This window comes from Motacilla alba, chromosome 2 (genome assembly GCF_015832195.1).
Source record: "Motacilla alba alba isolate MOTALB_02 chromosome 2, Motacilla_alba_V1.0_pri, whole genome shotgun sequence".
Taxonomy (NCBI): domain Eukaryota; kingdom Metazoa; phylum Chordata; class Aves; order Passeriformes; family Motacillidae; genus Motacilla; species Motacilla alba.
Window position 1 is genome coordinate 135,741,590 of NC_052017.1, and position 14,622 is coordinate 135,756,211.

Here is a 14,622-nt window from a genome sequence, read left to right on the forward strand (position 1 = left end):
GATGACATCCCATAATCTTTTGTTCCTCATATTCCATGTAGGAATTGGAACAATCTTCAAAATGCCTGGCAGAATCAGATGCAAATGTCACTTAGATTTAAGAACATCTTTATGAATTTTGATGCGCTGAGGCATGGATATCTCCACTACATCCAGTTAGTTGAGTCTGAGAAGCACAGCAGCAGATCATCAAAACCTTTTAGTAGTAAATTATTTTAGTGTTAGTAAGTACTGTTATCAAGTACAATATCAAGTAATTAACTCCAGCATAAGCAGATCAGTACAGTGAAACAATAAATACCTGTATTATCTATATGCATTTCATTGTGTTTTAGTGGTTTTACTTTGAAAAAAGCTTTACAAGTTCCTGAGAAATGCCCATTAGCAGCTGGAGCACCAAAGCAATGCTATTCCTGATGCCATTCAGTTGCATCTTATTAATTACCTCAAATAAATCTAATTTGGGCCTTTCAAGATTGCTCCATGATGAAAACTAAAACAAGGGCAGTGGGAATGATCAGGAGAAGATTCAGTTCAAAAACCAAACTGCTGGATCTAATGTAAAATGCTAATACAGGTAATTGTACCTGTCACGTAAGCAGAAATTTACAAGACTTAAACACATAATAAATACATGTAAAAATAAATACATTATCAGCCATAGCTAGCTGTCTAGGTGGATAGTGAAATTTTTGAGGTGGAAGAGGTCAAGTTAAAGTAATACATTTGATCTAGTGAAGAGATGAACAAGCAAGTTAAGCATACATTCTAAAGAATTCATGAAATAACTTAAACTGAAATTGCCTTTGACCCTGACTTCTAGAAATCATCATTCTCATAAGTATTTCTAAAAATTCTCTGAAAAGGGAAAATTCTTTACAATTTTTTCTTTATTCTAGTAAATAATTCAGTGTTATGTCACAGTCCCGAATGCACTGTTCTAATGCAAATACTCAGTTTACCTCACCAGACTTTCTCTCAACTTCCAATTCATAAATTTCAAAACTTAAATTGCAGAACAGTTGCTAAACCAAAATACTACCCATTTATGCATCTATTTTCAGTGCCTACCATGGTTACTAGAAAGGGCTTAACACAAATTTAAAAACAACAGAAATAGCAATCTCTTAAGACATGACTTGCCCTTGACACCCTTTCCATTTTACTTTATGACCATTGCCCAATTTCTGATGTGTCTAATAAACACATCCTCTCAGGGATCAAAATGAAGGCAGCTTAGATGAAAAAATTATCCCATACTCTGTCTTGGCAGTGAGGTGGTGGTGGGGAATCCCACAAAATAAACCCAAACCAAAACAAAAGGAAAGAAAAAAGGCAATCCCCCCCACAACTACCACCACAGAGCACATATTCATTGAGTGTTTGCTGCATTCAAATGCTATGTAGTGAACTAACATAAATTACCATTGTAGGGCAAGGGACAAATAGATTCAATATCTAGGCATACAATCACAAAGTTGATTATATGGAGATGCTGTTGTGAATGTTCACCCTTTCTGTACCCTTCTACCTATTCATATTCAATTATTTTATTCTTGCAGAATGACAGCTTCTAAGAATAAATGTAACTCATGAATAAAAGAAGACGTAGCATATAAGAACAGACAATAATCCTCTGCCTTCTGCAAACCGAAACTGTTGTAAGTAAAACTAATTTTATCAGGAAAGAATCATGTAAATAAAAGAATTTACAACTTGAGTTCTGCAAGTTAGGGTTCAGATCTAAAACTCATCCTTTTCCACTGAAATATGGTTCTAGTTTTGCCATATTAGAAAATTTTTAAACTTGTTTGCCCCTTTCAATAGCCCGAATGTAGAAATCCTAGGTCTTAATTATTAACATGCAACAAAGTACTAAGATCTTCCTATCTTAGGCCACTAGATATGAATATCTAGAGTGCACAAGTGCACTTGTACCACACCACTGTGGAGCTTTACTTTACACTACAGGAAAGTTATGGACAAAAAAGAAAATAACCCAGCAAGTCACACTGTGCAGGTATATTCACAATATGTTCATTCACTCCATCTGCCGATTCTCAGCAACATAAGCTCCACTTCCAATAGACACAGTCACTGGTTTAACTTTTGTCTCTCCTCTCTCATTTTCTGATGAATAATCATACTTTCTATTATCTGGTTTTGGTGCTAGACAGCAACCATGCAATTAATAAAGCTCTTGTAAGAAAGACATACATCTATGTTAAAAGTAATATAAAAAAAAAAAAAACCACCACTAATTCTTTAATAATACAAAAATGCATGTGTATGTATATATATATATGTTATACTTTAGCTTTTTTTTTTATTTTGCTGTTCATGCTCTATAGAAAACTGTATATCCTTCCAGAGGTATCAAATAGCAACAGATTGTTTATATAGCGCATTATGCACTTTAAGACCATAAAGAATAACATTATTAGGTTTTTCTTGGTCCTGGCTCAAAACTTAGCAGTAATTCAAGTTGTTCACTCACAGTGTTTTTTTATGTTATCATAGGCATTATTTTTCAAAAGAATGTAGGAAGCATTCATTTTTTTTTACTCATCCATCTTTAAATAACCACAGAATTATTTCATTTTAATAGTTGCCAATGTTAAATAAGAGAAAATAAGAGTAAAGTTATATGTCAGAACTCAATTGCTGTAACAACACATCAAACAAAATGCATGCAGTTTCATGTAACACAACACCTTTAAGAGAACTTTTTTTTTTAACAATTCAGCTCATATTTTTCTTCTTTTTAAAACTGACAGAACCAGAAATAGAATGCATCCACTCACTAATATGAAAGAAAAACATTTCATAATATTGGCCTAATTTTTGGTACACCATTACATTTTGCTTCAAATGATGTCATTACCTTTGTAGTTAACCTTGAAACCAATTGAGCCCACACTTTCATCCGTTTGAAGGTGCAACCACATCTGATTGCTCATGCTCACAATTAAGTCTGGTACAAAGCTCCCCGTTAACCTATAGATAGAAGAAAATTTCTGTAAAGCCATTAAGCATTAAGTAAGGAGATTTTTTTTTTCTTTTTGCAAGAAATCTAAATAACTGCCAAGCATTATTTTTAATATTTACTTTTAAGTTCATTGCATTCAGCTCACACTAAATTAGTTATTTACTAGTTGGCCTGCCAAGACAGCTCTCACATTTCCAATGACTGGAAATTTGATAGTAGTCTGTAAACACAAGAAACTACTACTTATGTTGTATTGAAATATTTAATCTCACTTTCAGTTGCCGCTCCAGAAAGAAATACAACTTCCCTAATCCTTAACCTCATCTGACAATCCAATGTCCATTATTCAGGTACATGAAGGCATATCAATGGCATTAGAAGCCCAGAATGAGGTATTAGAGTGATTCTTTGATTTTTCCAGTATGCAACTGCCCACTTTGGAATATATGTCTTCCAAATTCAAAAGAAAGCTGTTATTTTTAAGTAGCAACATTATTATGAAAGCTCATGTGTTCCCTGCACTCTCTCACCGCCTCTCATCCCCTCTTCTACAACAAAGGAAAAACAGCCAAAAAAGAATCAGCTGTTGTCTATTACTTCATTAAGAATACTAACAAATGTCACAACTCTAAAACCTTCTACTGTTACAGGTTGCTGATTAATAGGAAGAAGCAAACATGATTTTCTTTCCTTTTTTTTAAATTTTAATATTGTTTGCAAAAATTTGCAATCAGTGCAATTCTAAATGTTGATTCTATTTGCTGAATGAACAAAGTGATAGCAATAAGGAAATGTTGTGAAAGCTGCAGTTTTATGTTATATTGCATGTTCTTCCCAAAATTTTGTCTCAAATTTGATTATAGTTTATTATCTGAAATGAAATGCTGAAAAGTTTCCAGATATTTTTCATTCCTGTAAAGTAGATCACAAGCACAATACCGCATAGCAGTGAAAACTGTTCATTTTTTGAAGTTCTAACCATTCTTTAAAGCTAGTTGAAACTTTAAATGGACTATTTTAAATGCATTTTACAGTTAATTTTAGTTCTTCCCTCTGGTCTTTTTTAGCTTCCTTCTGTATTAAATAGTCTGCTGCGGGAAAAAAACCCACGTCTGTTTCCCACATCTGTGTTCACAGATGGAGCTACTAGAAAGACTCTTGCCAGAACTGAACAAGTAAATGCCTGGCCAAAATAACATATTAACTGCTCATTCCTGCACTAAGGAAAAGTGTCTTCAGTAAGTTCAGTCTTTGCCAAATTAGTAGATTAACAGGATGTTTCTGAGAAACCACACTGATGTAATGGCTAACAGAGTTTTGTATTTGTCACTGGTGACTGACAGTCTGTATTTTGAATATTAAGGGCATTGAGAATATTAATCTCTCTGTTGTGTCAGACAGAATAATTTCTGTAAAAAAAACTCCATCAAAATGTTCAGCATTTCCATTTTCTGAAATGAATTATAAATACTTTTTTTTAATCCATAGTTTTTACAAGAAACACTTTCCAATTAAATAGTACAGGAAGAAAAAAAAAAACTGAAAATACATTTATATTAAAAAAATAATAAATCAAGAGAACACAAAAATCACTTGTTGATCTATCTTTTAAGTCCTTTTTTAAGTCCATGTAAAAAATTTAGGAATGGACCACAGAGCAATAAGATCCAGGAAAACCATTATTATATGAAGGAAGGTTTTTAAGAAAATAATGAAAGTCTGCAGTGGAGAATTATTCTTTCTGTCCTTCTGGGGGTTTATGTAGGTTTCTCTACCCTGGATTTAGTACTAGATTCCTCTCCTGGAAGTACATGTTCCCTTTTAGGACCGGAATAGTGAACACTGAGAACAGTAGAAATGGAAGTATGTGATTATGATGTCTGCCTTTCTATTAAACAGCTTAACAGTTACAACACTCAGCAGGGTGTTTTCGACTTCTTCCTCTACAACTCCAGAACTACTCCTCCCACGTCCTAGTGACATATATTCTCCCCTTTTGAGAGTTCACTGAAGACTGGGTTTGAGGACATTCAGAAGATTGTGACACTCTCCATTTGCTGAAGACAACCTGTAATATGAGATTAGACACATGCACACCCAACACAGCAAGCATACTAAAACATTGAATTTCACTATTTTTATGCTGGATTTTCAAAAGGCATGTTACAGGAACCAGTGCCTAAATGGATATTGCATTAAAAAGTCATCTGCAGCAATTGTCAGACCAAGCTGCTGAAAGCAACTTCCAAACCTCCTGAAAAAGTGCTGTGACTGATGTATGGAGTCACTATTTATTTTCCTTCTTCCTCTCTATCCCTTGGTAATAACACTTAACACTGCTCCACCTTGCATTTTAGTTTCATAGGAAAGCATTAAGAATGCCTTCATATCAGTCATGTTTTCAAACGGACTAAAAATATTACAGCAATCAGGTTTAAGTTCACTCGGGTGCCAGGCTCACCAGGCTGGAGCAGACTGTCACGTTGCTGGGTGCATGGATGTACAGGCTCAGAATCATAGGCACCCAGGGAAACTTAATGGCAAGTACGGAAGAGGCTTTGGAGTTTAGCTCCTTCTGTGATTAACATCAACAGAATAGTAATAATCAGGACTGCAATTATCAATTTAGGAAGCCTAATTCTATTGAAATGCCACTTAACTTCCGTTTTTGCTTCTCAACCTTCCTATCAAGCAGTGCCCAGTAAAACTAGCAGATTAAACACTTGAATAAGTTTCTTGATTAACCCTGATAAATTGGAAGATAAATGTTTTCACATTATTAACAAGTAAACGAGACATATTTAAACCAATGTTCTTTAGCAATTTTCCAGGGGAAAGATAATTATTTTTAAATGTAAAACCCCAAAATAAATGATACAACAACTGATTTATTTGCTACGCATCATATCTCAGACAAAATCTGCATGGCTCACAGGAGAAAAGATTTACATGGTTTTTACAGTACTTAATTATCTTCCATCTTCTGTGTAATTTTTAATGCATTCTAACCCTAATAACTTCACCATTGATACTTCTGATCAGAATAATGATTCTATGGGTAAACAAAAAAATATACTTGTGGCTTGTTGTAGAATGTTACTTAATATTAAACCCCCATAAATTAATGGAGTATTTTTTTGTTTTTCCGGGATCTTCATAGTAATAATTCTTTAAAATTATTTAACTAGTTAGTTACAGTTATTGTATGTTAACACTACACAATTCTAATTAACTTTTTTAATTTTAAAAAAATACTCGGGATTCTTTATACTTGTGGCAATTTTATTAGTGTAATTCCATAATTTCTCCCCAACCTAAGGTACATCATTAGAAATACTTTTATGAAATGCTAACATCTTCAATTAAATACACAGACTGTTCTACCATGTTACTCAAAATTTAAAATATTGCACTTTTCCTTAATGCATCACTGTAATTTAGTAACAATACTTTAGTTAAACTTTAATAAGAACTTATAAATTGACACTTAATAAAGGTTCCTTCCACAAGAGAGACTATTCCATGTATTTTAAGAATTTGAGAATAGCTGAAACTGAATTCTAGCATCATCAGCAGTATTTTTTAATGATTAGTACTGCTTAAAAAGTAGAGATTACAGTACTTCCACACGTCTCAAATTTATTAGTGGTAGCAACTAACTCATCTGCAATCCATTAAGAGACTGCATTATCCTAAAGAAGTTGCACCATAAATACTTGGCCAAATCCTGGTCTTTTCATGAATAATAATCCTGGAATCAGATATTTAGGTCAGAAAAGACCTGTAAGATCACCAAGTACAATGGTTAAACCAACACTGCCAAGTCCCCACTAAACCATGTCCTTAAACATCACATCCACACAACTAAACACCTCCAGGGATGCTGACTCCAATACCTCCTTGGGCAGTCTCACCCAGTACTTGATATTGGAACAATGTGCAATCCTTCTGACATTAGTCAGAAAAAAAAAAAAAAAAAAAAAGCTGTTTCCCCCGATAAGTGAGAGGGAGAATTGGTGACAACAGATATGGAGAAGGCTGGGGTACTTCAGAGAGTTCTTTGCCCCAGTCTTTATTGGCTGTCAGGTTTCCCATTTCTCTCAAGTCCTTGATCCTCTACATGGGATTTGGGGGAGAGGGGTTGCTTGCACTCTAAGCACAGAACAGGTTCGAGACCACTTGATGAAACTGAAAAGTCTCAAGTCTATGGGGCCTGATGACATGCATCCAGGATCATAAGGAAACCAGCTAATGTTGTTGCCAGGTCACTCTCCATCATTGGAAAAGTTGTGGCAGTCACGTGGTTACGGGAAGGAGGAAAACATCACTCCTGAAAGAAAGGAAGATCCAGGGAACTACAGACCTGTGAGCTTCAGCTCTGTGTTTACCCTCCAGCAGATGGACACTCCTGTCCAGCTTGGTGTCATCTGCAAACTGACTGAGGGTGGACTCAAACTCCTTGTCCAGACCATTAATAAAGATATTAAACAAAATAGAACAAAAAAGAAAGGATAGAATGATTACAAAATCAATGAAAAATAGAAGGCCAGATAATCTATCCTCTGGAGGATAAATCTAAAAGGGGAATTCATTAGAAAAATCTGTAAATCTTAGTAAAATTGTATGTTCTGGTCAAAATTTTGCAACTACTAATACGCATGAGGTAAAATTAGGACAGAAAAAGGGGCAAATCTTGGGTTTAGTGTATTCAAATGAAACTAATTCTTTATATAGAATTAGTATAGAATTATATAGAATTAGTATAGAATTATATAGAATTATGGTGAATAATGGAAAACTAAAATATGTAAAATTTTTAATATATTTCCAATAAATATACTGCAGGGATTATCATTCTAAAGAATTCTAATGTTGGTATTCTTTTGTTTTATGATTTAGTATGTTTTATACTAAACTTGTATCACATTCTTATCTGTGTTTCAATTATTAACTCATTTGAATTACTTATAACATCAGGTGTTTGCTGAAAGGGCAGTTTATTTAAAATTAACAACTAAATATTATTTGTCCTTTAAAAGTATTTTCTAAATAGCAGATAATCCCTTACAGGCAAACAATGGTTTTTCAGCATTAGATAACTTTTTTTTAAAATAAAATTGAGTCAGATTTGAGAAAGTAAATGCAATGTACTTTAAAAGATATCAATTTCTTCTACATGACTGATTTATTCAGACTAGAACTAGAGTCACTAGACTGATATAAAATGATTAATTATAAGGCCTAATTGCAGTGTTCTGCATGTTTTCAAGTCACTGTGGAACAGAGTCACTGACTTATAACACTGTCTTGAAAATTTTACAAACTAATACAATTCTGGATTTGTCTTGAGACAATTGTTAGTATTATTGCCAAAAGCTAAGTATTTGAGAAATATGGATTTAAAGTTAATCAGTGATTGTTAAGAATATTATATATCTATATATCGGGGCTCACACATTCTAGAAAAAATGTCCGTGAATGATAAAAATCCATTCAATACTCAATGCTGGTTTGCAAAATGTGGTTTAGGTAACATCCTATTCAGCCTTTCTCTGTAGTAATTTTCTTTACTATGTTAACTTACTCTTCTGAGTTATCTATAACAGTCACTAAGCAAATTAAGGTCAAGACACTATGGTACATCTTTTAGCATGCTAACCTTGCCAGAGGACTGTAAAATTTGTGCACAAGTTGTCCATATATCTATTTTCAATTATGTTCTTATACACTTTTTATTTGAGAACACACAAAAGGGAGCACCATACTTCCTAAAATTTACATATCTAGATATAAGTGTCCACAATATGCCTTTCAAACTTCTGATTTGTGTTCATCTTTTTATTTTCTGATGTCTAGGTCATCTCTTTCTGACTTCAGAACAGTAAACATATAGCAATATATTTAAACTGTCACCTTTAATAATTTTAGAAGCTCACTTAGTTTTTGCACAGATTTATCTGATTTGAATAATTCTATAGTCTCATCAAAGCACATTAATGGCATTCTTCAATGCACACAAACTGTAAATGCAAAAGACTTACACTTGAAGTACGGTTTTAGGATCACCCACTTCTCCTCCATCACCAATTGTCAGTGTGTCATAGCCAATCTCCAGATCAAATTCTTCAAAATTTATCTGAATAACCTAAAAAATAAAATAGGTAAGTATATTTTAGAAATAAATAAATCTATTTGAGAGATGAGTCTGTAAATTAAGCTTTTCAGCAGTGTAAATACAAGCGATCTTCCAATTAATAATTGCAAGTAAGTTTAGCATATTTCACAATAAATTAGTGTAATTAACCCCAAGGTTTTGATTCATGAAATGTGAATTATAATAACCCTTTAGGGGTCATCACTCTGCTGACGTCCTCAAAGCACCATTCACTTATTGATAAGTGATTTCACTTATTTATGTAGTTGTTGCATGTTTTTTACAGTTGTGGGTAATCACATTACATTTTGATTAGTATATACTCAAAGGGCAAAATAACTAATTGCATTATGTGCAGTACCACTGTCTTTAAATACCAACTAAATAATTGTACATCATTGAGTAAATGCAGTGAAGGTGAAGAATATAATTTACTCCTGACATGTATAATGTGGCTCAAGTAGGATAAAGAGGCATGAAAGGTAAAAGCAGTTCTCTTAATTCATGCAGTTGAGCAAAATACAAGTATCAGAATCATTGCCATTTTTAATATCCTGTAAATTAAATCACGCTATGCAGATTTCTGCTAAAGGATAAAAATTTCAGCACAATTTTAAGAAAAGGAAAGAAGAAAAGAAAAGAAAAGAAAAGAAAAGAAAAGAAAAGAAAAGAAAAGAAAAGAAAAGAAAAGAAAAGAAAAGAAAAGAAAAGAAAAGAAAAGAAAAGAAAAGAAAAGAAAAGAAAAGAAAGAAAAGAAAAGAAAAGAAAAGGAGGTACATTGTTTCCACCCATGTATTAATCATGGCAATTCTGTCTTTAGTTCCTCAAAATTTCATATGGATAAAAATGACAGAATACTTATATGTAGGAATTTTAATACTGTAATACATCATCTTTTATTACAGTTATAATTGAGAACAGAGAGCATTTGTGTTTAAAGATGTGGATGCCATTCTGATGGATTATTATCATGTCCTTGAAAGCTCCTGTTCCTTTGTTACACTGGGGTTCTGGTAATTGAAGAAGAATGTGTTTCTATGAGCAAAAGCCAGTTACAGGCAGGCTGGAAAACTGATGTATGTTCCAAGGACTGCAATTAGTTCCAAAGGGAGGAGAAACATTTTCCTTTACAGGTGTAAGTGGTGACATAAGTACACTGAAGAACAGCCAGTTTGGCACATTCACATATATAAATGCCTGTGTGTGCATGTATATGTGTACATGTATGTGCGCCATACCCCAGGGACTGCAGTCAAATACAGAGAGTTAAGAGGGTGCAGATAGAAAGGGACATGGAAAATTGTGTAGGCAAGCAGCTGATTTGCTTTAATTGAGTGAAGAGGAGAAAACCACACATAAATCTTCCTAATCTTCTTAGTTTAAAAAAATATTCTGGATATTTTGTGCTGTTCTAGCCACAAAATTTTTAACATGAGACATAAGAATTTAAACTGAAATCCATAACTACATTTAAGGCTGACTCATATTTCACTCAGTACTTAAAAAAAAAAATGAACCAAAAAAAAAAACAAAAAAAACCAAACCAACCAAACAAAAAAGCCGTAATTTTTGGTCCACTTTTAAATTCTGTGCAACTAGATGTGCAGTTTCAGCAGAACAGAAGACTTCACAATAAAACATGGGCAAATAATGTTAGTACTGAATTCAACTTGAAAGCATACTTCACTTACGAACAGTAAAATACATTTTGAAATAATATTGTGGCAAAACCATCAATAATATAATAAGAAGAAAAGGAAGATAGTATGAAAATTGTACAACTAATTCATGATCAGAAATCTTAATCCTGTTTTCTATTAAACACATGAAGGAATCTAATTTCATTATCAATTTTTTTTGTAAAGCAATGGTTATATTTTTAAAAATTTATATCCTTCTATATATTTTATATGAGTTGAGTACCACCAAATTGATACAAGGGATCTGCTCCTTTGTCATGGAAGTACTTGTCTTCATAAGTTGCATCGGAGAGCTAAAACAGATTTTCTTTAGCACAATCAACATTATCCCTTGTGATATGTATTTCATCAGAGGAGAAGATAGAGGTTAAGGAAAACAGAAGTTTCAAGGTATGGGATTTTTTAATTAGAAATGACAAAAAATGTTTTCTTTATTTCATTGCAGAAAAGAAAGATCTTTGTCATTCTTTTTTAATAATGCCCACGAATAAAAAAGTAAGAAAAATCTGAAAAATATCTGTCTCATTAAGGAATACTGTGGAACATGAAAAAATAACCAAAACTGATTTTTTTTGCTCAAAGCATAGGCTTCAACTTCAACCTTTGAACGTGGCTTCAGCTTCAATCTTTCCACTTGTCTGTAGTGAATATCCAAAATATTGATGACTCAGTTCTAATCTGGCTGCTTTGATATAGCCTCTCACTTTGCTACAATCCGAAATTCTTTTCTATGATAAGGAGAGTTTTTTATTTTTAATCAAAAGAGGTGTACATTTAAAAAGTTTATGGGGTTTTTTTCTCCATTAATATTTTTCAGAGGAGGATGTTTAATTACATGATTTTTGTCTTGCTCTCTTTGTAACTCACCTAAAACTATGATAATGGGATAGGTAGGACATTGAAAACTGTAATTCTATAAAGCCACATGAGCATAGCTGAGTCTACATTTGTCTTGTATCATATTCTGTGAAACAGTCACATTTTTAAGACTATAAGAAGCAATGATGTCATTAATGACTTCAAAAATGTTAGAATATATAAAAAAATATGTTGTAGGAACTGACGATAAGTAATTTGAAATACTAACATTTGATAATCTTATTCTTGTGAGTCTATTACCTAGATTTCGTCTTAAAATTTTTATTTCAACTGAAAATTAGAAAATGTGCAAAATTGACACTAGTAAATTAAAATCAGGAACAGCAGTCACCAAATAGAAGCATATTTTGTGTACAGTAGAAAGTAAAACATTATTCCTTGAGACAGTAAATTGTTTTGTTCACCATGCATACCCCTGCTGGAAGAGGGTTAAAACCAGTTGCTACGGCCTACTCTAAACATTCTATAGTATCAATGAAGTATTTCATTACTCCAGGTCATTAAAAGGTAAATGAGCTGTATGTAACAGTTAATACACAACCGATTTCAAACTTAGGTTTAACATAACCTTACGTAATTTACAGCACTAACTTTGGAACTGGTAAAGTAAACTTGCCATTTATTTAACAAATGTGCTTCTCAGCTGATATTGAAGATATTTACTTTTAAGAGAATTTGCACAAATTGAGCAAATGTAATGTACAGAAACAGCAGAGCCATCAATATCCAACAGGAAACTAATTTACTACACATGTACTGTGCAAGCCTTTACATTTTCCTACTGTAAAAATAAACCCAGGATACTTCATGGAAATTCATCCTTTGACATGCAAACTACACACACAATACAAAATGTACTTCAAATCCTTCAAAATATGCCAATGAGCAAGAAAATAAGTAGTCTTAAGGCTATGTTTTCAGAGTCCTTGTTTTACAATGTCAGCTTTAGTTAGATCACCCTCAAAGTCAGTCGGACTTGCAGTGCTCATAATATTGACTATTCCCTTTAGAATACTGAACAGGTTTTTTGATTATAACAGCATTTAAAATTGATTGTGATGGAACCTTTCAAAATAAAAAGTAAAAATTTGGGTAAGATGAGTAAATAACTTAAAAATTTTTAATAAACTTTCCAAAAAGTCTTCTTTTACCAGTTATCTAACAGCATCTTTGTTAATTTTTCTAAAAAACCTATAAATGGCGAAAAATTGAATAGGATCCTTGAATCAGTTTATTATTAGAGTAAAACCTTAGAGTTATTTTAATTTTTAGTCTGTTGTTCATAAGAATAACACTTCAGGGAAAACTGTGTTGATTTATTGCTTTATTTACATATTTTTAAATCAGACTAGCATTACTAAAGTGTGCTATTGATCTGGTTAGTGGATGCATAGCAATCAGAAGCACAGGGACAAGTATTTTTCTCGATCTACACATTCCAGTAAAGCCTATTTTTCCAGTTTCCCAGAGCAAAATTAAAGCATTTATATAAATGAAAGAAGATTCATGGGTTTATTGATGTACACAAACATTGATCATGCTATAATATATTTATGCATTTATTGCATTTATCCACTGCTCCACAGTCTCTTTCAAAGCTGAATAGAAAAAATGAGGGACCACAAAATATTTTCAAATAACAAGGTATAACATCAGGGAACAATATTATGAACAAAAATATTCATCAACGATACGTCTGAGCTATAAGATTCTCTATAACAGGATTATACTACCAAAAGTTGGTTCTGGAAGGCAGAAGAAGAAAATTTCAAAGATTCCATCTCAGTTTGCCACCAGACTTGAGCTATCATTTCACCCATAATGAGTCAACTAATAATATCACATACATATCTGTATGGCTTCAGAACTGAGAGAATATCTTAAAATTAAGGAATATATTAATTACTATCTTTCATTTTTTAGAAAGAGATACTCAGTACTCCCTAAAAGTTTTGTGCCTTTATAATAGCATTTGTGATAAATTCAGCAGGTATCAGACTGCTACAATTGTTCTGACATAGGCTAATAATATCTTGAATTTTGTTCCAGACGATATTATTAAATACATCCCTATATACTACTATGAGAAAAGCGTAATTTTGCATTTTCTCTTCCTCCATATACACACTTTATAAAAAAGGTACAGTACAGTACTGTACCTCTTTTTGGAGTTTTTTATTCAAAATATAATATGCTGACCTGTGTACTATTACCTAAAAAAAAAAAAAAAAAAAAAAAAAAAAAAGTACCCAAACAGAAGGCAAAAATCCCTCTACATCCAGGGCTGCTCTTGCTATTTATAAACCCAAAAACAATTAACAAGTTTGAATCCCTGCTTTAATTGAAGTTATAAACCTAGGCAGAAATAATAATAAGAGGCAGTAAAACTAAAAAGTATTATCCAGTCTCTACAGGGAAAAAGTAAAGTCCTATTTGAAAAATAATTTTCTGAAAATTGTAATTATGTACTTTGGTCTACAATTATTTTGCAAGAAATTTTTCAAAGGAATCACTTGGAGCAGAGATCTAATTTTTAACAAATATCTGTAGGTGTACCTTCTTTCTATGTCTTGGAATCTATCCATTAGAACCTACTCCTTGGGCAAAACACCAGCTCAGAAGTAAAATGGGAAAAGGTTTTATTGAATAGCTAACGACTAATTTGAGAACTTCCTACAGCTTTTCAGAGAGAGCATGCTCAGAAGGATGTGTTCCAGACAACAGATTTTCCAGACAGTTGTTCAATATGATGAAATTACCTCCCTGAAGATTTTTCAGGGAAGGTAGTGTTCCAGGTGAAGTACTCAACTTTTAAACATTTCAAACCATCCAAAGCAGAATGGTGTGTAACAGAGGCAAGTATATGTTCCTCAGGACTGCTTCTGAAGGGGAAGATACAA

General features: G+C 32.7%; 1 protein-coding gene across 6 annotated transcripts in view; it reads right to left on the reverse strand.

Annotated features, from left to right (window-relative positions):
• Positions 1–14,622, reverse strand: part of CSMD3 (CUB and Sushi multiple domains 3) — a 580,220-nt gene that overhangs the window by 294,050 nt on the left and 271,548 nt on the right. For all 6 annotated transcript variants that reach the window (XM_038122727.1, XM_038122755.1, XM_038122747.1 and 3 more), the window contains 2 exons: positions 9,031–9,134; positions 2,885–2,997 (listed from right to left, as the gene is read on the reverse strand). In XM_038122727.1, coding sequence (XP_037978655.1) covers positions 2,885–2,997; positions 9,031–9,134 — 217 coding nt within the window. The remainder of the gene's footprint in view (positions 1–2,884; positions 2,998–9,030; positions 9,135–14,622) is intronic.